The 21,424-nt window shown below is 35.6% G+C and overlaps 1 protein-coding gene across 6 annotated transcripts in view; it reads left to right on the forward strand.

Annotated features, from left to right (window-relative positions):
- The window catches only part of LOC101892885 (putative FERM domain-containing protein FRMD8P1), a 1,829,920-nt gene that overhangs the window by 412,938 nt on the left and 1,395,558 nt on the right, over positions 1 to 21,424 (forward strand). For all 6 annotated transcript variants that reach the window (XR_009344135.1, XR_009344136.1, XM_059131212.1 and 3 more), the window contains exon 7: positions 173 to 519. Coding sequence is in view for 4 of the 6 variants with exons in the window: in XM_059131212.1 (XP_058987195.1) it covers positions 173 to 519 (347 nt within the window). In the remaining 2 variants the exon portion in view is untranslated. The remainder of the gene's footprint in view (positions 1 to 172; positions 520 to 21,424) is intronic.

The following is a 21,424-nucleotide window of genomic DNA, read 5'->3' on the forward strand; positions in this document are numbered from 1 at the left end:
GATTAAAGTATATGAGCCGATGGAAGGATTAGTTGGATTAATTTAATGTGAACAACTCACAGCATTACAGCTATTCAGTCCTTATGTTAAATTTGTTATTTAAATCCAACAAAATATGCTTATATTAGCAAATAATTTGGTCAAATTTCATTTCATCTCTTTTCATTATTAGGTTATACCAACATGTGTTTACTTAATGTCACGGATTGCAGTGCACATGGAAATCGAAGGAACCGGACAATGCCCATCGCAAGTAATGCTCGCAGCTACTGTGGGTTGTGAGGAATTAGGAATAGCAAATAAATTGTTAGCTCAGAGTATATTTGGACTCTGGATGGGAAGTTCACTCCTCGAAATTCAACTTAAAGCTCATCACCGACCATATGCTGTGCGTATGTTATGGCCTATATTGCTTCAGAAATATAGTATCGGTAATGTAACACAATTTAAATTCGACGAACCTATGATAATGTTGAAACGAAGCGTTTTTTTCTCCAGGCGTGACGAAGAAAAAGTTAAGTAAGTTATTTGTATATTATGCATATATTAAATTATTATTAATTGCATTTTTTATATGTTGCCGATTATAATAAATAACAAGTTAAAAAGCAGTAAGTTCGGCCGGGCCGAACTTTGAATACCCTCCACCATTTGGAACAAATTTGGAAATTTTTAAAAAATAAAATCCCTTAAAAATTCTATTTAAATTTCAAAAATACCGAATATTGTCGTTCTGTTGGGGTCTATACGACGTGGACCTACATAGGCATTGTTTGTCATAAGCCATTACCATATTCAAATTCGAAAACCTGAAATAAACGGTGATTAATGTAGCTAAAATCATCAAAATATCGTATATAGGGAGGTACCGTTATATCGGAGCTGTGCGAAGACCTGGCCCAGCATAGACAATTTTTTGTCATAGGCTGTAGCATCCATTACGAAGTTCAAATTCGACATCTCAAACAATTTCGGTGGGTATTGTACCTAAACACGTCAAAATACCGAATTTAGGGAGGTACTGATATATGGGGCTTAAACGAAGACCTGGACCTGCATAGAAAATTTTCTGTCACAGACTGTAGATCCCATTACGAATTCAAAATTCGTAATTTGAAACAATTCCGGTGAATAATGTCGCTAAAATCATCAAAATACCGAATATTGGGAGGTACCGTTATATGGGGGCTATACGAAGACGTAGACCTGCATAGAAAATTTTCTGTCATAGGCTGTAGTATCCATCACGAACTTCAAATACCAAATTTGAAACAATTTTGGTGAATAATGTCGCTAAAATCATCAAAATACCGAATATCGGGAGGTACCGTTATATGGGGGCTATATGAAAACGTGGACCTGCACAGACAATTTTCTGTCTTAGGCTGTAGTATCCCTTTCGAACTTCAAATACCAAATTTGAAACAATTCCGGTGAATACTGTCACTAAAATCATAAAAATACCGAATATCGGGAGGTACCTTTATATGGGGGCTATACGAAGACGAGGACCTACATGGCCCATTTACGAACTTAACCTGCCTACTGGAAAAATAAACATGTGTGCAAAATTTTAGCCTTCTATCTCTATTCGTTCGAAAGATAGCGTGATTACAACAGACAGACAGACGGACAGACAGACAGACAGACAGACAGACGGACAGACAGACAGACAGACGGACATCGCTAAATCGACTTAGAATTTTACGCTGATCAAGAATATATATACTTTGTTGGGTCTGACATGAGTATTTCGAGGAGTTACAAACGGAATGACAAAGTTAATATACCCTCCATAGTATGGTGGAGGGTATAAAAAGGGGATATGTTCGACCCATAGGAACTCATAGTCGTACGTACGCAATTGTTTGCTGGAGTACACGGTGAGACCAACGGTAGGTTATTGTGGCATCATCTTTGTCTAAAGTTTCCTCGTGAAGGTCATGAAATACAGAAATGCGATAGCAAACGTAGGTGTTTGAAATGTAATAAGTCCCGTAATACTTTTTTGCGTCGGAAAGATACTACATTTGGCAATTAGACTCATAAAGTATTCCTTATTTTGTTCAAAAAAATCAGACTTCGCATGGCAAATGTCCATCTTTTTGAATCCCGTCCTTTAGATCTATTGTTAGGAACCGATATTCATCCAAAATATTGTTCTTAATTATTATAATCGAAATAATATTTCATTAGTTAAGAAGTTCGATTTAAAAATAGTTTTCGTTCAAGTATTAATAGAATACATTGATCGTCCTATGTTCAATTGAGAAAAATCAACCACTAAACATAGAATAGTATTCAATGCTATACTCGTTACAATCTACATATTCCTTTTTGTTACAACATTGAACTGTCAAATGCAGATTCTAACGAGTATAAATTTGCCGCACGCCTCTTTTCGACATTATTAAAACACACTCTTGTTCTCGCTGCTAAACCAACCAACAGGTAATCTGTCCTACCCCTCTTATTTTTTTTTTTTATCCCAATAAACCTACCAATTATTATTTGAGTTTACATCTAAAACGTTCGTGTTTTATTTTTATTTGTTTTATTTGTTTACACGCAATTTAGGCGGTAACATTATTTGGTCCATTCGAGCCGGATACGAGCAACTTGGTTTCGTTTTCCAATTGGATTTTTATTTGGTTTTGTCCCAACAGCAACAACATCATTATCCCCCATCAACTTCATTTAATCGTCTTCATCTATTCAAATCATCATCAACAAAAGGTAGGTCAGTGCAGTGTTTTTTTTTTATAGTGAGCTCGCGAAGAAAAAAATAATAACTATCGAAATTAATAAAAAAACAAAAAATAAAGATCGTTAACCTGTTCTGTTTTGCAACAACAAAGGCCGCTTTGCAACGCGTCGCGTATTCCATTTGTTTGTCGTCCTTCTATCGTTCTCTTGTTTATTAATCTCAGACGGACAGTGGAAAAAAAGATTATTTTGTGTTTAAAAATAATTATTACGTACTGAATTTTATTTCAAAAGTGTGTGGATAAAATAAAAATTAATTATTTTTAATAATAATTGTGGTGCAATCGTTTTTTTAATGAAATTTAAATAATTTTTATAAATAAATACAATAAATATTGCAATAGCATCCATTCACTCTGGTGTTCTTTCACGTTCAAAAAGAATAATAAAAGGAAAAAACAAAACACACCAAACTCCAAAAATCACTTGTTCATATTTTCTATTTTTCCACCGACCCATTATACATAATTATATTAACATATTTAAGCGTGTGACATATGTACGCTTGTGGTCGATCGTTTGTTTGATGTTTATACATACGCCATATGCTTGGATAGGCAGCCGTCGCTCGCCTAGTTTTTTATTTATCTTTTTCTTTCTTCTTTGTTACGTGTGCGCTACACCATTCGGTTCGATCGATGGTGGTTAGTTAATACGTTGGTACAAAGGTGATAAAAAAATTTATATATGTATGTTAATGGTGTATGAACAGATTGTAATTATTTTGGAAATAATTAAATATCGTGCAACCTACAGTCCGCATTGGTCGATTTATTGGTCGGTTCGTATAAATAATGCACTTTTTTGATACCAAAGTGAATATTTTTGAAATAATAATTTATATTTTTGAAAATTTTTGAATATTTTTTATACACAAAAATTTAAATATATTATTGTTTTTGCCATTTTTTTTTTTTTTGATTTTTTCGTTTAAATTTTTGGTAAAAGGCTTGTTTTTTTATTTTTTTTTTTTCTGACATTTCGGTCACTGCTGATTGGATTCATTTAATTTTTTTGGAATTTTATTGCAATTTCAATAATTTGATTGCTTTTTGCCGGAAATTTAACAGTTTTTGATCATTTTGGTAATTTTTGTGCCATTATTAAAAAAAACCTTCGTTGATTTTCTTTAAGAATTCTGGAAAATTTTAGCATTTGGGGAAGTTTTATTAATTTTTTTGGTAAAACTTCATATTAGATCCTGCCGCTTGCTTACATCTTTTAAGAATTCTTGGAAATTTTGGTCGATTTTAATTCTTTTCTAGAAGAAATTGGTTTCTCTCGTGAAGAATCAGGTCGAATTTGGAATCCTTTCACCTTTTAGTCGGAATTTGTGAAAAAATTGTTTGATATTTATTTTTTCCAGAAGAAATTGGTTTCTCTCAAAAAGAATAGAATCATTTAGTAAAACTAAATTGAATATTTCTGATCGGCTACGGAAATTGTTGGTAACATTTCGAGTTTCTCTTCAAAGAAACTCGTCAAAATTAAAAAAAAAACAATTCTTGTGAACTATTTGATTTTTGTTGCTTATTTAAATAAAACTTTTAAATATGTCGTATACTCCATTGGACAGCTTCACCCGTGCTTCGGATACCTTCTTCAGGTTCGTGGAACAGGTTCGGGCAATGAAACCAGGGGAAATTAACCTCTGTGCATTAGAAGTTCGTACCGTTTGGCCCTGGTTCGTTCCTGGAAAAAGGCCCAGGATGTCTTCGATACATGTATGCTCTTCTTGGACTCCACTAAAGAAATGATCGAGTCCGCTGATCAAAAATATGAGGTCGTGCACCAGGAATATATGAAATGCTTAACAGATATAAATAATAAATTTTTATAATTTCGAGGTTCGAGAAAATCGCTGAACTCCTCTCGTTGTAGTTCAGTAGTCTCACTTTTGCAGCATCCCTGTAATACTCCTCAAGAATTACAGTCTTCTGATGTAGCTTTAGAGATAGCGAACTCTGCTACATATACTTCTCAGTAAGTAGGTAATACTAGCTCCCCAATGTCGAATATTGGGAATCCTAGTGTTTATCAGAGTTTAATTGATCCTCTAAATAATGACATTATGCGTAGTTTAGCGCTACCTCCGTGTGATATAGATGTTTTCGGAGGAGATTTTCAATCTTGGCCCACGTTTAGAGACCTTTTTAGCACGGTGTACATAAATAATTCGCGTTTAAGCGGTATAGAGCGTCTTTGCCATCTTACGCGCAAAACTAGTGGAGAGGCTCGAGAAATTATCTCGAGATTTCCGTTGACCCACCGCAGTTTCGGTCTTGCGTGGAAAGTTTTAAAAGATAATTATGACAATCTGCGGTTACTTGTCCACAACCAATTTAAAATTCTTTCCGCTTTGCCAATTTTACAAAATGAATTCACATCGGGATTAAAAACCCTACAACGTGGAATTAATGCTTGTTTGTCGGCGATGTCCATCTATGACATCCGTACTGAAAATTGGGATCCCATTTTTGGTTTTCTTGTGTCTTCAGCGGTTACTAAAAGTTACGCAAACGTTGTGGGAACAAAACGTAAAAGACAAATCGACAATATCACTTTGGAAAGATTTGGATAGCTTCTTAACAGAAAGGATTCGAACTTTAAAGTGCTTGCATGATATGAGGGGAAGTGAACAGGCAACAAAATCTATTGTAAAAAAGGTACATACACATATAACAAAGTCGAAGTCATCGGATAATTTCAAATCCCCCCAAAACAGCTCTTGTTTTCTTTGACAGCAGCATAATCATTTGCTTCTTGAATGTCCTCGTTTCAAAAATATGTCGATCTCCAAAAGATTTTCTATCGTCATGCGTCGTCGCCTATGTGTGAATTGTCTGAGAAATGGTCACGAGATTAACAATTGTATTAGCAAGCATCGGTGTTCTAAATGTGGTACAGTATTTTTTGCTTACCTGCACAATCAAAAATTGCACGACATCTTGTGCAGCAATGCCCAAAATGCAGGTAGCTTCATTGCATTTATCTGCACAATGAAGCAGGTATCTTTAATTTTACTTACGTGCACAAAAAGTGCAGGTATCTTTAATTTTCTATTCGTGCACAACAAAGCAGCAATCTTTATTTTACTTACGTACGTAGTTTATAATACATTTATTAAGTGGTTTAATTATATTAAACACAACAATTTAACATAAAATAAATAATTCATAATTCTCATGAATTGTCTAGGCAAGCAATGCTCACCATTAGCGTCATCGAAACTTCAAACAAAAGAGTGTTCTCTTTTAGCTCATCAAAAGTAGTTAAGCAATGGATAGACAAACTCAGAGAGACCAATTCACAACATATGTATTTGAGCATCAGTGGTGTTTTATCCAGCATAACCATCTTTTAGTGTGGGAGAGGAAGCGAGAATATGTTTTTAATGCATGCTCTTTTCTTGTGTTGTTATTGTTTTTGCGAATACAAAAACAAAAACGAAGAGGTAGTTTTTAGTGTCTTCTTTGAGTTTGCAAAAAATTTTCTTGTGCAGATAAATACAACTTTTGTAACCAAATTAAAAAAAAAATACCAAATTTTCGAGGCAGGAATGTCCAATGTGCAGCTATCGATTAGGCACTTAAATACAATTCAAATAAAGGGATTCAGAAAAAAATGGCATAAAAAAAGTTTTTTGGTCTGCAAAGGCCAATGCGCAGCTAATGTTGATGCAGGTAAATAAAAACCACTGTAGAACACATCACTCATTGTTGCGTAGAACTGATTATTCGCCTTCTAATTCATCTTCGGCACCAACCTAATAGAAATAGTAATAACGTTGGAAATCGTTCTCAAAGTTCTTCGGTCGATCCATCAGTTCCTTCTATATCGACTAGTGGTAATCCCCGACAAGTATTTCACGAGGCACAAAATAAATCTGCGCTTTTAGGAACCGCGATGGTGAACCTAATTCATTGTGGAATTTCTTACCTAGCTAGGGCTTTGATAGACCCCGCTTCTGAATCGTCCTTTTTATCTGAGCGGCTCCAGAATCGTCTACAACTCCCAGTTTCTTCAACAAATATCAGTATTTCGGGCGTTAATATTGCACAATTAACGCAAATTCACACAAAATTTTTTTCGATTAAAATTGGAAGTCCTTGTGATTCATCGGTCTTGTTGGAAACTAATGCTTTAGTTTTGCCACTTATTTCTGGAAATTTACCTTCGTTCACCGTCTCATTAGATTTTAGGTCGCATATTCCCAATATTCGTTTGGCAGACATTAATTTATTCGATTCTCGTCTAGTAGATCTGCTGCTTGGGGCAGATTTATACCCTAAAATCTTGTTGGATGGTTGTCGTTCTATTGTGTCCGGATCGTTGTTAGCACAAAATACAGTTTTCGGTTGGCTTGTCACTGGGCCGATTCGATCGTTGGTAATTCAAAGCTTTGCTACCACGATAAATGTTGAAGAAGAGGATTCGCTAAACAAAACTTTACTTCGATTCTGGGAGTTAAAAGAGCTTCATTGATCGTCCTATGTTCAATTGAGAAAAATCAACCACTAAACATAGAATAGTATTCAATGCTATACTCGTTACAATCTACATATTCCTTTTTGTTACAACATTGAACTGTCAAATGCAGATTCTAACGAGTATAAATTTGCCGCACGCCTCTTTTCGACATTATTAAAACACACTCTTGTTCTCGCTGCTAAACCAACCAACAGGTAATCTGTCCTACCCCTCTTATTTTTTTTTATCCCAATAAACCTACCAATTATTATTTGAGTTTACATCTAAAACGTTCGTGTTTTATTTTTATTTGTTTTATTTGTTTACACGCAATTTAGGCGGTAACATTATTTGGTCCATTCGAGCCGGATACGAGCAACTTGGTTTCGTTTTCTAATTGGATTTTTATTTGGTTTTGTCCCAACAGCAACAACATCATTATCCCCCATCAACTTCATTTAATCGTCTTCATCTATTCAAATCATCATCAACAAAAGGTAGGTCAGTGCAGTGTTTTTTTTTATAGTGAGCTCGCGAAGAAAAAAATAATAACTATCGAAATTAATAAAAAAACAAAAAATAAAGATCGTTAACCTGTTCTGTTTTGCAACAACAAAGGCCGCTTTGCAACGCGTCGCGTATTCCCTTTGTTTGTCCGTCCTTCTATCGTTCTCTTGTTTATTAATCTCAGACGGACAGTGGAAAAAAAGATTATTTTGTGTTTAAAAATAATTATTACGTACTGAATTTTGTTTCAAAAGTGTGTGGATAAAATAAAAATTAATTATTTTTAATAATAATTGTGGTGCAATCGTTTTTTTAATGAAATTTAAATAATTTTTATAAATAAATACAATAAATATTGCAATAGCATCCATTCACTCTGGTGTTCTTTCACGTTCAAAAAGAATAATAAAAGGAAAAAACAAAACACACCAAACTCCAAAAATCACTTGTTCATATTTTCTATTTTTCCACCGATCCATTATACATAATTATATTAACATATTTAAGCGTGTGATGTTTATACATACGCCATATGCTTGGATAGGCAGCCGTCGCTCGCCTAGTTTTTTATTTATCTTTTTCTTTCTTCTTTGTTACGTGTGCGCTACACCATTCGGTTCGATCGATGGTGGTTAGTTAATACGTTGGTACAAAGGTGATAAAAAAATTTATATATGTATGTTAATGGTGTATGAACAGATTGTAATTATTTTGGAAATAATTAAATATCGTGCAACCTACAGTCCGCATTGGTCGATTTATTGATCGGTTCGTATAAATAATGCACTTTTTTGATACGAAAGTGAATATTTTTGAAATAATAATTTATATTTTTGAAAATTTTTGAATATTTTTTATACACAAAAATTTAAATATATTATTGTTTTTGCCATTTTTTTTTTTTGATTTTTTCGTTTAAATTTTTGGTAAAAGGCTTGTTTTTTTATTTTTTTTTTTCTGACATTTCGGTCACTGCTGATTGGATTCATTTAATTTTTTTGGAATTTTATTGCAATTTCAATAATTTGATTGCTTTTTGCCGGAAATTTAACAGTTTTTGATCATTTTGGTAATTTTTGTGCCATTATTAAAAAAAACCTTCGTTGATTTTCTTTAAGAATTCTGGAAAATTTTAGCATTTGGGGAAGTTTTATTAATTTTTTTGGTAAAACTTCATATTAGATCCTGCCGCTTGCTTACATCTTTTAAGAATTCTTGGAAATTTTGGTCGATTTTAATTCTTTTCTAGAAGAAATTGGTTTCTCTCGTGAAGAATCAGGTCGAATTTGGAATCCTTTCACCTTTTAGTCGGAATTTGTGAAAAAATTGTTTGATATTTATTTTTTCCAGAAGAAATTGGTTTCTCTCAAAAAGAATAGAATCATTTAGTAAAACTAAATTGAATATTTCTGATCGGCTAAGGAAATTGTTGGTAACATTTCGAGTTTCTCTTCAAAGAAATTAAAAAAAAAAACAATTCTTGTGAACTATTTGATTTTTGTTGCTTATTTAAATAAAACTTTTAAATATGTCGTATACTCCATTGGACAGCTTCACCCGTGCTTCGGATACCTTCTTCAGGTTCGTGGAACAGGTTCGGGCAATGAAACCAGGGGAAATTAACCTCTGTGCATTAGAAGTTCGTACCGTTTGGCCCTGGTTCGTTCCTGGAAAAAGGCCCAGGATGTCTTCGATACATGTATGCTCTTCTTGGACTCCACTAAAGAAATGATCGAGTCACCAGGAATATATGAAATGCTTAACAGATATAAATAATAAATTTTTATAATTTCGAGGTTCGAGAAAATCGCTGAACTCCTCTCGTTGTAGTTCAGTAGTCTCACTTTTGCAGCATCCCTGTAATACTCCTCAAGAATTACAGTCTTCTGATGTAGCTTTAGAGATAGCGAACTCTGCTACATATACTTCTCAGTAAGTAGGTAATACTAGCTCCCCAATGTCGAATATTGGGAATCCTAGTGTTTATCAGATTTTAATTGATCCTCTAAATAATGACATTATGCGTAGTTTAGCGCTACCTCCGTGTGATATAGATGTTTTCGGAGGAGATTTTCAATCTTGGCCCACGTTTAGAGACCTTTTTAGCACGGTGTACATAAATAATTCGCGTTTAAGCGGTATAGAGCGTCTTTGCCATCTTACGCGCAAAACTAGTGGAGAGGCTCGAGAAATTATCTCGAGATTTCCGTTGACCCACTGCAGTTTCGGTCTTGCGTGGAAAGTTTTAAAAGATAATTATGACAATCTGCGGTTACTTGTCCACAACCAATTTAAAATTCTTTCCGCTTTGCCAATTTTACAAAATGAATTCACATCGGGATTAAAAACCCTACAACGTGGAATTAATGCTTGTTTGTCGGCGATGTCCATCTATGACATCCGTACTGAAAATTGGGATCCCATTTTTGGTTTTCTTGTGTCTTCAGCGGTTACTAAAAGTTACGCAAACGTTGTGGGAACAAAACGTAAAAGACAAATCGGCAATATCACTTTGGAAAGATTTGGATAGCTTCTTAACAGAAAGGATTCGAACTTTAAAATGCTTGCATGATATGAGGGGAAGTGAACAGGCAACAAAATCTATTGTAAAAAAGGTACATACACATATAACAAAGTCGAAGTCATCGGATAATTTCAAATCCCCCCAAAACAGCTCTTGTATTCTTTGACAGCAGCATAATCATTTGCTTCTTGAATGTCCTCGTTTCAAAAATATGTCGATCTCCAAAAGATTTTCTATCGTCATGCGTCGTCGCCTATGTGTGAATTGTCTGAGAAATGGTCACGAGATTAACAATTGTATTAGCAAGCATCGGTGTTCTAAATGTGGTACAGTATTTTTTGCTTACCTGCACAATCAAAAATTGCACGACATCTTGTGCAGCAATGCCCAAAATGCAGGTAGCTTCATTGCATTTATCTGCACAATGAAGCAGGTATCTTTAATTTTACTTACGTGCACAAAAAGTGCAGGTATCTTTAATTTTCTATTCGTGCACAACAAAGCAGCAATCTTTATTTTACTTACGTACGTAGTTTATAATACATTTATTAAGTGGTTTAATTATATTAAACACAACAATTTAACATAAAATAAATAATTCATAATTCTCATGAATTGTCTAGGCAAGCAATGCTCACCATTAGCGTCATCGAAACTTCAAACAAAAGAGTGTTCTCTTTTAGCTCATCAAAAGTAGTTAAGCAATGGATAGACAAACTCAGAGAGACCAATTCACAACATATGTATTTGAGCATCAGTGGTGTTTTATCCAGCATAACCATCTTTTAGTGTGGGAGAGGAAGCGAGAATATGTTTTTAATGCATGCTCTTTTCTTGTGTTGTTATTGTTTTTGCGAATACAAAAACAAAAACGAAGAGGTAGTTCTTAGTGTCTTCTTTGAGTTTGCAAAAAATTTTCTTGTGCAGATAAATACAACTTTTGTAACCAAATTAAAAAAAAAATTACCAAATTTTCGAGGCAGGAATGTCCAATGTGCAGCTATCGATTAGGCACTTAAATACAATTCAAATAAAGGGATTCAGAAAAAAATGGCATAAAAAAAGTTTTTTGGTCTGCAAAGGCCAATGCGCAGCTAATGTTGATGCAGGTAAATAAAAACCACTGTAGAACACATCACTCATTGTTGCGTAGAACTGATTATTCGCCTTCTAATTCATCTTCGGCACCAACCTAATAGAAATAGCAATAACGTTGGAAATCGTTCTCAAAGTTCTTCGGTCGATCCATCAGTTCCTTCTATATCGACTAGTGGTAATCCCCGACAAGTATTTCACGCGGCACAAAATAAATGTGCGCTTTTAGGAACCGCGATGGTGAACCTAATTCATTGTGGAATTTCTTACCTAGCTAGGGCTTTGATAGACCCCGCTTCTGAATCGTCCTTTTTATCTAAGCGGCTCCAGAATCGTCTACAACTCCCAGTTTCTTCAACAAATATCAGTATTTCGGGCGTTAATATTGCACAATTAACGCAAATTCACACAAAATTTTTTTCGATTAAAATTGGAAGTCCTTGTGATTCATCGGTCTTGTTGGAAACTAATGCTTTAGTTTTGCCACTTATTTCTGGAAATTTACCTTCGTTCACCGTCTCATTAGATTTTAGGTCGCATATTCCCAATATTCGTTTGGCAGACATTAATTTATTCGATTCACGTCTAGTAGATCTGCTGCTTGGGGCAGATTTATACCCTAAAATCTTGTTGGATGGTTGTCGTTCTATTGTGTCCGGATCGTTGTTAGCACAAAATACAGTTTTCGGTTGGCTTGTCACTGGGCCGATTCGATCGTTGGTAATTCAAAGCTTTGCTACCACGATAAATGTTGAAGAAGAGGATTCGCTAAACAAAACTTTACTTCGATTCTGGGAGTTAAAAGAGCTTCATTGATCGTCCTATGTTCAATTGAGAAAAATCAACCACTAAACATAGAATAGTATTCAATGCTATACTCGTTACAATCTACATATTCCTTTTTGTTACAACATTGAACTGTCAAATGCAGATTCTAACGAGTATAAATTTGCCGCACGCCTCTTTTCGACATTTTTAAAACACACTCTTGTTCTCGCTGCTAAACCAACCAACAGTTAATCTGTCCTACCCATCTTATTTTTTTTTTTATCCCAATAAACCTACCAATTATTATTTGAGTTTACATCTAAAACGTTCGTGTTTTATTTTTATTTGTTTTATTTGTTTACACGCAATTTAGGCGGTAACATTATTTGGTCCATTCGAGCCGGATACGAGCAACTTGGTTTCGTTTTCTAATTGGATTTTTACTTGGTTTTGTCCCAACAGCAACAACATCATTATCCCCCATCAACTTCATTTAATCGTCTTCATCTATTCAAATCATCATCAACAAAAGGTAGGTCAGTGCAGTGTTTTTTTTTTTTTTATAGTGAGCTCGCGAAGAAAAAAATAATAACTATCGAAATTAATAAAAAAACAAAAAATAAAGATCGTTAACCTGTTCTGTTTTGCCACAACAAAGGCCGCTTTGCAACGCGTCGCGTATTCCCTTTGTTTGTCCGTCCTTCTATCGTTCTCTTGTTTATTAATCTCAGACGGACAGTGGAAAAAAAGATTATTTTGTGTTTAAAAATAATTATTAAGTACTGAATTTTGTTTCAAAAGTGTGTGGATAAAATTAAAATTAATTATTTTTAATAATAATTGTGGTGCAATCGTTTTTTTAATGAAATTTAAATAATTTTTATAAATAAATACAATAAATATTGCAATAGCATCCATTCACTCTGGTGTTCTTTCACGTTCAAAAAGAATAATAAAAGGAAAAAACAAAACACACCAAACTCCAAAAATCACTTGTTCATATTTTCTATTTTTCCACCGATCCATTATACATAATTATATTAACATATTTAAGCGTGTGACATATGTACGCTTGTGGTCGATCGTTTGTTTGATGTTTATACATACGCCATATGCTTGGATAGGCAGCCGTCGCTCGCCTAGTTTTTTATTTATCTTTTTCTTTCTTCTTTGTTACGTGTGCGCTACACCATTCGGTTCGATCGATGGTGGTTAGTTAATACGTTGGTACAAAGGTGATAAAAAAATTTATATATGTATGTTAATGGTGTATGAACAGATTGTAATTATTTTGGAAATAATTAAATATCGTGCAACCTACAGTCCGCATTGGTCGATTTATTGGTCGGTTCGTATAAATAATGCACTTTTTTGATACGAAAGTGAATATTTTTGAAATAATAATTTATATTTTTGAAAGTTTTTGAATATTTTTTATACACAAAAATTTAAATATATTATTGTTTTTGCCATTTTTTTATACCCTCCACCATACTATGGAGGGTATATTAACTTTGTCATTCCGTTTGTAACTCCTCGAAATACTCATGTCAGACCCAACAAAGTATATATATTCTTGATCAGCGTAAAATTCTAAGTCGATTTAGCGATGTCCGTCTGTCTGTTTGTCTGTCCGTCTGTCTGTCTGTCTGTCTGTCTGTCTGTCTGTCCGTCCGTCTGTCTGTCTGTCTGTTGTAATCACGCTATCTTTCGAACGAATAGAGATAGAAGGCTAAAATTTTGCACACATGTTTATTTTTCCAGTAGGCAGGTTAAGTTCGTAAATGGGCCATGTAGGTCCTCGTCTTCGTATAGCCCCCATATAAAGGTACCTCCCGATATTCGGTATTTTTATGATTTTAGCGACAGTATTCACCGGAATTGTTTCAAATTTGGTATTTGAAGTTCGAAAGGGATACTACAGCCTAAGACAGAAAATTGTCTGTGCAGGTCCACGTTTTCATATAGCCCCCATATAACGGTACCTCCCGATATTCGGTATTTTGATGATTTTAGCGACATTATTCACCAAAATTGTTTCAAATTTGGTATTTGAAGTTCGTGATGGATACTACAGCCTATGACAGAAAATTTTCTATGCAGGTCTACGTCTTCGTATAGCCCCCATATAACGGTACCTCCCAATATTCGGTATTTTGATGATTTTAGCGACATTATTCACCGGAATTGTTTCAAATTACGTATTTAGAATTCGTAATGGGATCTACAGTCTGTGACAGAAAATTTTCTATGCAGGTCCAGGTCTTCGTTTAAGCCCCATATATCAGTACCTCCCTAAATTCGGTATTTTGACGTGTTTAGGTACAATACCCACCGAAATTGTTTGAGATGTCGAATTTGAACTTCGTAATGGATGCTACAGCCTATGACAAAAAATTGTCTATGCTGGGCCAGGTCTTCGCACAGCTCCGATATAACGGTACCTCCCTATATACGATATTTTGATGATTTTAGCTACATTAATCACCGTTTATTTCAGGTTTTCGAATTTGAATATGGTAATGGCTTATGACAAACAATGCCTATGTAGGTCCACGTCGTATAGACCCCAACAGAACGACAATATTCGGTATTTTTGAAATTTAAATAGAATTTTTAAGGGATTTTATTTTTTAAAAATTTCCAAATTTGTTCCAAATGGTGGAGGGTATTCAAAGTTCGGCCCGGCCGAACTTACTGCTTTTTAACTTGTTTTTTTGATTTTTTCGTTTAAATTTTTGGTAAAAGGCTTGTTTTTTTATTTTTTTTTTCTGACATTTCGGTCACTGCTGATTGGATTCATTTAATTTTTTTGGAATTTTATTGCAATTTCAATAATTTGATTGCTTTTTGCCGGAAATTTAACAGTTTTTGATCATTTTGGTAATTTTTGTGCCATTATTAAAAAAAACATTCGTTGATTTTCTTTAAGAATTCTGGAAAATTTTAGCATTTGGGGAAGTTTTATTAATTTTTTTTGGTAAAACTTCATATTAGATCCTGCCGCTTGCTTACATCTTTTAAGAATTCTTGGAAATTTTGGTCGATTTTAATTCTTTTCTAGAAGAAATTGGTTTCTCTCGTGAAGAATCAGGTCGAATTTGGAATCCTTTCACCTTTTAGTCGGAATTTGTGAAAAAATTGTTTGATATTTATTTTTTCCAGAAGAAATTGGTTTCTCTCAAAAAGAATAGAATCATTTAGTAAAACTAAATTGAATATTTCTGATCGGCTACGGAAATTGTTGGTAACATTTCGAGTTTCTCTTCAAAGAAACTCGTCAAAATTAAAAAAAAAAACAATTCTTGTGAACTATTTGATTTTTGTTGCTTATTTAAATAAAACTTTTAAATATGTCGTATACTCCATTGGACAGCTTCACCCGTGCTTCGGATACCTTCTTCAGGTTCGTGGAACAGGTTCGGGCAATGAAACCAGGGGAAATTAACCTCTGTGCATTAGAAGTTCGTACCGTTTGGCCCTGGTTCGTTCCTGGAAAAAGGCCCAGGATGTCTTCGATACATGTATGCTCTTCTTGGACTCCACTAAAGAAATGATCGAGTCCGCTGATCAAAAATATGAGGTCGTGCACCAGGAATATATGAAATGCTTAACAGATATAAATAATAAATTTTTATAATTTCGAGGTTCGAGAAAATCGCTGAACTCCTCTCGTTGTAGTTCAGTAGTCTCACTTTTGCAGCATCCCTGTAATACTCCTCAAGAATTACAGTCTTCTGATGTAGCTTTAGAGATAGCGAACTCTGCTACATATACTTCTCAGTAAGTAGGTAATACTAGCTCCCCAATGTCGAATATTGGGAATCCTAGTGTTTATCAGAGTTTAATTGATCCTCTAAATAATGACATTATGCGTAGTTTAGCGCTACCTCCGTGTGATATAGATGTTTTCGGAGGAGATTTTCAATCTTGGCCCACGTTTAGAGACCTTTTTAGCACGGTGTACATAAATAATTCGCGTTTAAGCGGTATAGAGCGTCTTTGCCATCTTACGCGCAAAACTAGTGGAGAGGCTCGAGAAATTATCTCGAGATTTCCGTTGACCCACTGCAGTTTCGGTCTTGCGTGGAAAGTTTTAAAATATAATTATGACAATCTGCGGTTACTTGTCCACAACCAATTTAAAATTCTTTCCGCTTTGCCAATTTTACAAAATGAATTCACATCGGGATTAAAAACCCTACAACGTGGAATTAATGCTTGTTTGTCGGCGATGTCCATCTATGACATCCGTACTGAAAATTGGGATCCCATTTTTGGTTTTCTTGTGTCTTCAGCGGTTACTAAAAGTTACGCAAACGTTGTGGGAACAAAACGTAAAAGACAAATCGGCAATATCACTTTGGAAAGATTTGGATAGCTTCTTAACAGAAAGGATTCGAACTTTAAAGTGCTTGCATGATATGAGGGGAAGTGAACAGGCAACAAAATCTATTGTAAAAAAGGTACATACACATATAACAAAGTCGAAGTCATCGGATAATTTCAAATCCCCCCAAAACAGCTCTTGTATTCTTTGACAGCAGCATAATCATTTGCTTCTTGAATGTCCTCATTTCAAAAATGTGTCGATCTCCAAAAGATTTTCTATCGTTATGCGTCGTCGCCTATGTGTGAATTGTCTGAGAAATGGTCACGAGATTAACAATTGTATTAGCAAGCATCGGTGTTCTAAATGTGGTACCGTATTTTTTGCTTACCTGCACAATCAAAAATTGCACGACATCTTGTGCAGCAATGCCCAAAATGCAGGTAGCTTCATTGCATTTATCTGCACAATGAAGCAGGTATCTTTAATTTTACTTACGTGCACAAAAAGTGCAGGTATCTTTAATTTTCAATTCGTGCACAACAAAGCAGCAATCTTTATTTTACTTACGTACGTAGTTTATAATACATTTATTAAGTGGTTTAATTATATTAAACACAACAATTTAACATAAAATAAATAATTCATAATTCTCATGAATTGTCTAGGCATTAGCGTCATCGAAACTTCAAACAAAAGAGTGTTCTCTTTTAGCTCATCAAAAGTAGTTAAGCAATGGATAGACAAACTCAGAGAGACCAATTCACAACATATGTATTTGAGCATCAGTGGTGTTTTATCCAGCATAACCATCTTTTAGTGTGGGAGAGGAAGCGAGAATATGTTTTTAATGCATGCTCTTTTCTTGTGTTGTTATTGTTTTTGCGAATACAAAAACAAAAACGAAGAGGTAGTTCTTAGTGTCTTCTTTGAGTTTGCAAAAAATTTTCTTGTGCAGATAAATACAACTTTTGTAACCAAATTAAAAAAAAATTACCAAATTTTCGAGGCAGGAATGTCCAATGTGCAGCTATCGATTAGGCACTTAAATACAATTCAAATAAAGGGATTCAGAAAAAAATGGCATAAAAAAAGTTTTTTGGTCTGCAAAGGCCAATGCGCAGCTAATGTTGATGCAGGTAAATAAAAACCACTGTAGAACACATCACTCATTGTTGCGTAGAACTGATTATTCGCCTTCTAATTCATCTTCGGCACCAACCTAATAGAAATAGCAATAACGTTGGAAATCGTTCTCAAAGTTCTTCGGTCGATCCATCAGTTCCTTCTATATCGACTAGTGGTAATCCCCGACAAGTATTTCACGCGGCACAAAATAAATCTGCGCTTTTAGGAACCGCGATGGTGAACCTAATTCATTGTGGAATTTCTTACCTAGATAGGGCTTTGATAGACCCCGCTTCTGAATCGTCCTTTTTATCTGAGCGGCTCCAGAATCGTCTACAACTCCCAGTTTCTTCAACAAATATCAGTATTTCGGGCGTTAATATTGCACAATTAACGCAAATTCACACAAAATTTTTTTCGATTAAAATTGGAAGTCCTTGTGATTCATCGGTCTTGTTGGAAACTAATGCTTTAGTATTGCCACTTATTTCTGGAAATTTACCTTCGTTCACCGTCTCATTAGATTTTAGGTCGCATATTCCCAATATTCGTTTGGCAGACATTAATTTATTCGATTCACGTCTAGTAGATCTGCTGCTTGGGGCAGATTTATACCCTAAAATCTTGTTGGATGGTTGTCGTTCTATTGTGTCCGGATCGTTGTTAGCACAAAATACAGTTTTCGGTTGGCTTGTCACTGGGCCGATTCGATCGTTGGTAATTCAAAGCTTTGCTACCACGATAAATGTTGAAGAAGAGGATTCGCTAAACAAAACTTTACTTCGATTCTGGGAGTTAAAAGAGCTTCCTAAACGAAAAATGTTGTCCCCCTCTGATCGTCTTTGTGAGGAAAACTATGTCCGAACTACGCATAGATTATCTGACGGTCGATATATGGTAACCTTAGTTGCAGATAGGTATTTAGGAGAATCTCGGGGTAATGTCCTTAAGCAGTTCATTCGGAATGAAGCATCTCTTTTGAAAAAACCGGAGGTTAAAATTACGTACGATCAAGTTTTGACTGAATATTTAGAACTCGATCATATGATGTCAGTTTCTGCTGACAGCCTTGACATCATCTCTTGTTATTTGCCTCATCATCCGGAAATTAACCCCGAAAAGTAGACAACTAAACATCGTGCTGTCTTCAATGCTGCGAATAAAACATTTTACATGTTGGACCCACTTTACAACTCGATCTTGTTCTTCTGATACTTCGTTGACGAGTATTCAAATTCGTGTTTAACTCGGACATAACCCAAATGTATCGGCAGATACGAGTAGACTCTCAGCACACTCCGCTTCAAAAATTCTGTATAGGGACTCGCCAACAAACCCAATTCAAGATTTTGAATTGCAAACTGTGACTTTCGGCTTGAATTGTGCTCCATACTTAGCTATTAGAACTCTTTTGCAACTCGCGGAGGAAACAGAAAACGAATTCCCTGTGGATGATGTATTGGCCGGAGCTCATGATCTTGAGACAGCGGTAACAGGTAAAGATCAACTTATTTCGGCACTTTCATCGGCGAAGTTTGAGCTTAGAAAATGGACAGGCAATGATAAAAATATTTTGAACTGTTTCCCCCCAGAACATTTGGTGGATGAGCAATTGTTGCCATTTGTAGAAGCTAGTAGTTCTAAACCTCTTTGTATAAAGTGGAATGCTAGGTTAAATTCGTTTTATTTTGATGTCAAGTCTATAGAGAAAAAATTGAGTTATACAAAGAGGAAAGTTCTTTCGGCAATAGCTAAGTTGTTTGACCCTGTCGGTCAAGCCTCGATTAAGGCATATGCGGGGGTAGTATATATTCGAGTTGAAGTGCCAGGTCAAAATGTGTTTGTGCATTTATTGTCTAGTAATACCAAAGTGGCCCCAATAAAATCAATTTCATTTCCTCGCTTAGGGCTTTGTGGCGCAGTCTTAGCTTCGGATCATTTGAAAGTTATAGTGAGGGAGATCGACATAAAATTTCGTCAAGTATATTGTTGGACGGATTCTACTATTGTTTTATCATGGCTTCGAAAAACCCCTTCAACTTGGACTACATTTGTTGCCAATAGGGTGGGCAGTATTCAAGAAAATGTTGGCAACCATAATTGGTATCACGTTCGGTCAGAAGATAATCCTGCGGACCTTGGAAGTCGAGGTGTAACCCCTGCAGAGTTAGCTTCTAGCTCTCTTTAGTGGCATGGGCCAAACTGGCTCAGCCAAGATAAATCGAGTTGGTCTATTCGAGATTTAACTCCTCTTGAGACTGACATAGAAATGCGTTCGGTGCAGTGTCATTTCTCATTCTTTTCGTCAACCTTTACAGATATTTTGGACGGATATTCGTCATGTGTAAAAAGAATTCGGGATGTCGCTTACATGTTTAGATTTTTGCGTATCACGCATTCTCGGTACCGAGGTAAATATTATTACTATCAGAAAAAGATTACGTCTTCGGAATTTAATGAAGTTCGCTTACGGTTGATAGTAATCACTCAAAAGGTCCACTTCGCTAAAGAGTATCACACTCGAGTCATTTGTTCCACTTAATCCGATGCTTGTTGAAATTGGGGTCATGCGCAGGGATGGTCGTTTGGCGCGGTCACCCACACTTTCACCCTCAGAACGTTGTCCAATAATTCTGTCATATAAAAGCAGGTTTGCTAGACTTTTGGTGGAATATATTCACGTCAAGAGTGTTCACGGAGGAACACAGCTGATGCTTCGTATCTTGAGAATGTTATATTGGATTCCCAGAGTAAAAAAATTGATTCGCTCTGTCATTCGTCATTGTAAGGTATGCATTTTAGATAAAAAGAAACATTGTAGTCAAATAATGGCCCCTCTTCCACTGGAAATAACAATTATCGATAGGGCGTTTACTACCACTGGTGTGGACTTAGCTGGTCCCTTTGAGATAAAATCGTTTTCGGGTCGGGCTTGCAAAATTATTAATGGATATGTTTGTGTATTCGTTTGCATCTCGACCAAGGCTATTCATTTGGAGGCAGTATCGGATTTGTCCACTGCCAAATTTATAGCCGTATTACATTTATAGCGCCTCAAGGTTGTCCAGGCACTTTATTTTCGGATAGTGGCACAAATTACGTAGGAGGTTCACGTTAAAAAGACCGGAATTATAGTAGTTTCATTCGTGAAAGTTGTGATTCAGCTTCAGAGGCTCTTGTTCAGCAGGGTGTCGTATGGAAATTCATTCCACCTGGTGCACCACATATGGGTGGTGTATGGGAAGCTGGAGTGAAAAGTTTTAAGGAACATTTCCGAAAACATTGTCGAAATCTTCGGTTTTCCTTTAAAGAAATGGCGACAGTATTAGCTCGCACAGAGGCTTGTTTGAATTCGCGGCCGCTTTGTCCTATGTCAGACGATTCAGGTGAATTAGCTTCCTTAACACCCGGCCACGGTTAATGAACCACCGATCTCGCTAGTGAATCGGTTTAGAAAAGTGCAAGCGCTTGCTCATCAATTTTGTATCAGATGGAAGGAGGAATATCTCAAGATGTTTATCTAAATGGCACCATGCCAAGGAATGCCACAGTCTAAGGTCTGCTTCAAATGTGGAGGGGTCCATCATTATTTGTTGCACGAGGATCCTAGTAAGAGTTGCAAGCTCAGTTATTCATCCCGTCCTCGTCTTAGTCCACGGTCCCGGCCGTACCCAAATTTTGAGTCTCGTCCGAGTTTTAGATACGTTCGTCTGTAGATGATAGACTTGTCAATATTTCTACGGGGCCCTCCCTTAGACTCTTGTCCCTCCAATCGGTGGCGACACTTTCACGAAGTTTGGTAGTGCAAATTCGCTGTGTCGGGCCACCAGTACCTG

The sequence above is a fragment of the Musca domestica genome, unplaced genomic scaffold (assembly GCF_030504385.1).
Source record: "Musca domestica strain aabys unplaced genomic scaffold, Musca_domestica.polishedcontigs.V.1.1 81, whole genome shotgun sequence".
Taxonomy (NCBI): domain Eukaryota; kingdom Metazoa; phylum Arthropoda; class Insecta; order Diptera; family Muscidae; genus Musca; species Musca domestica.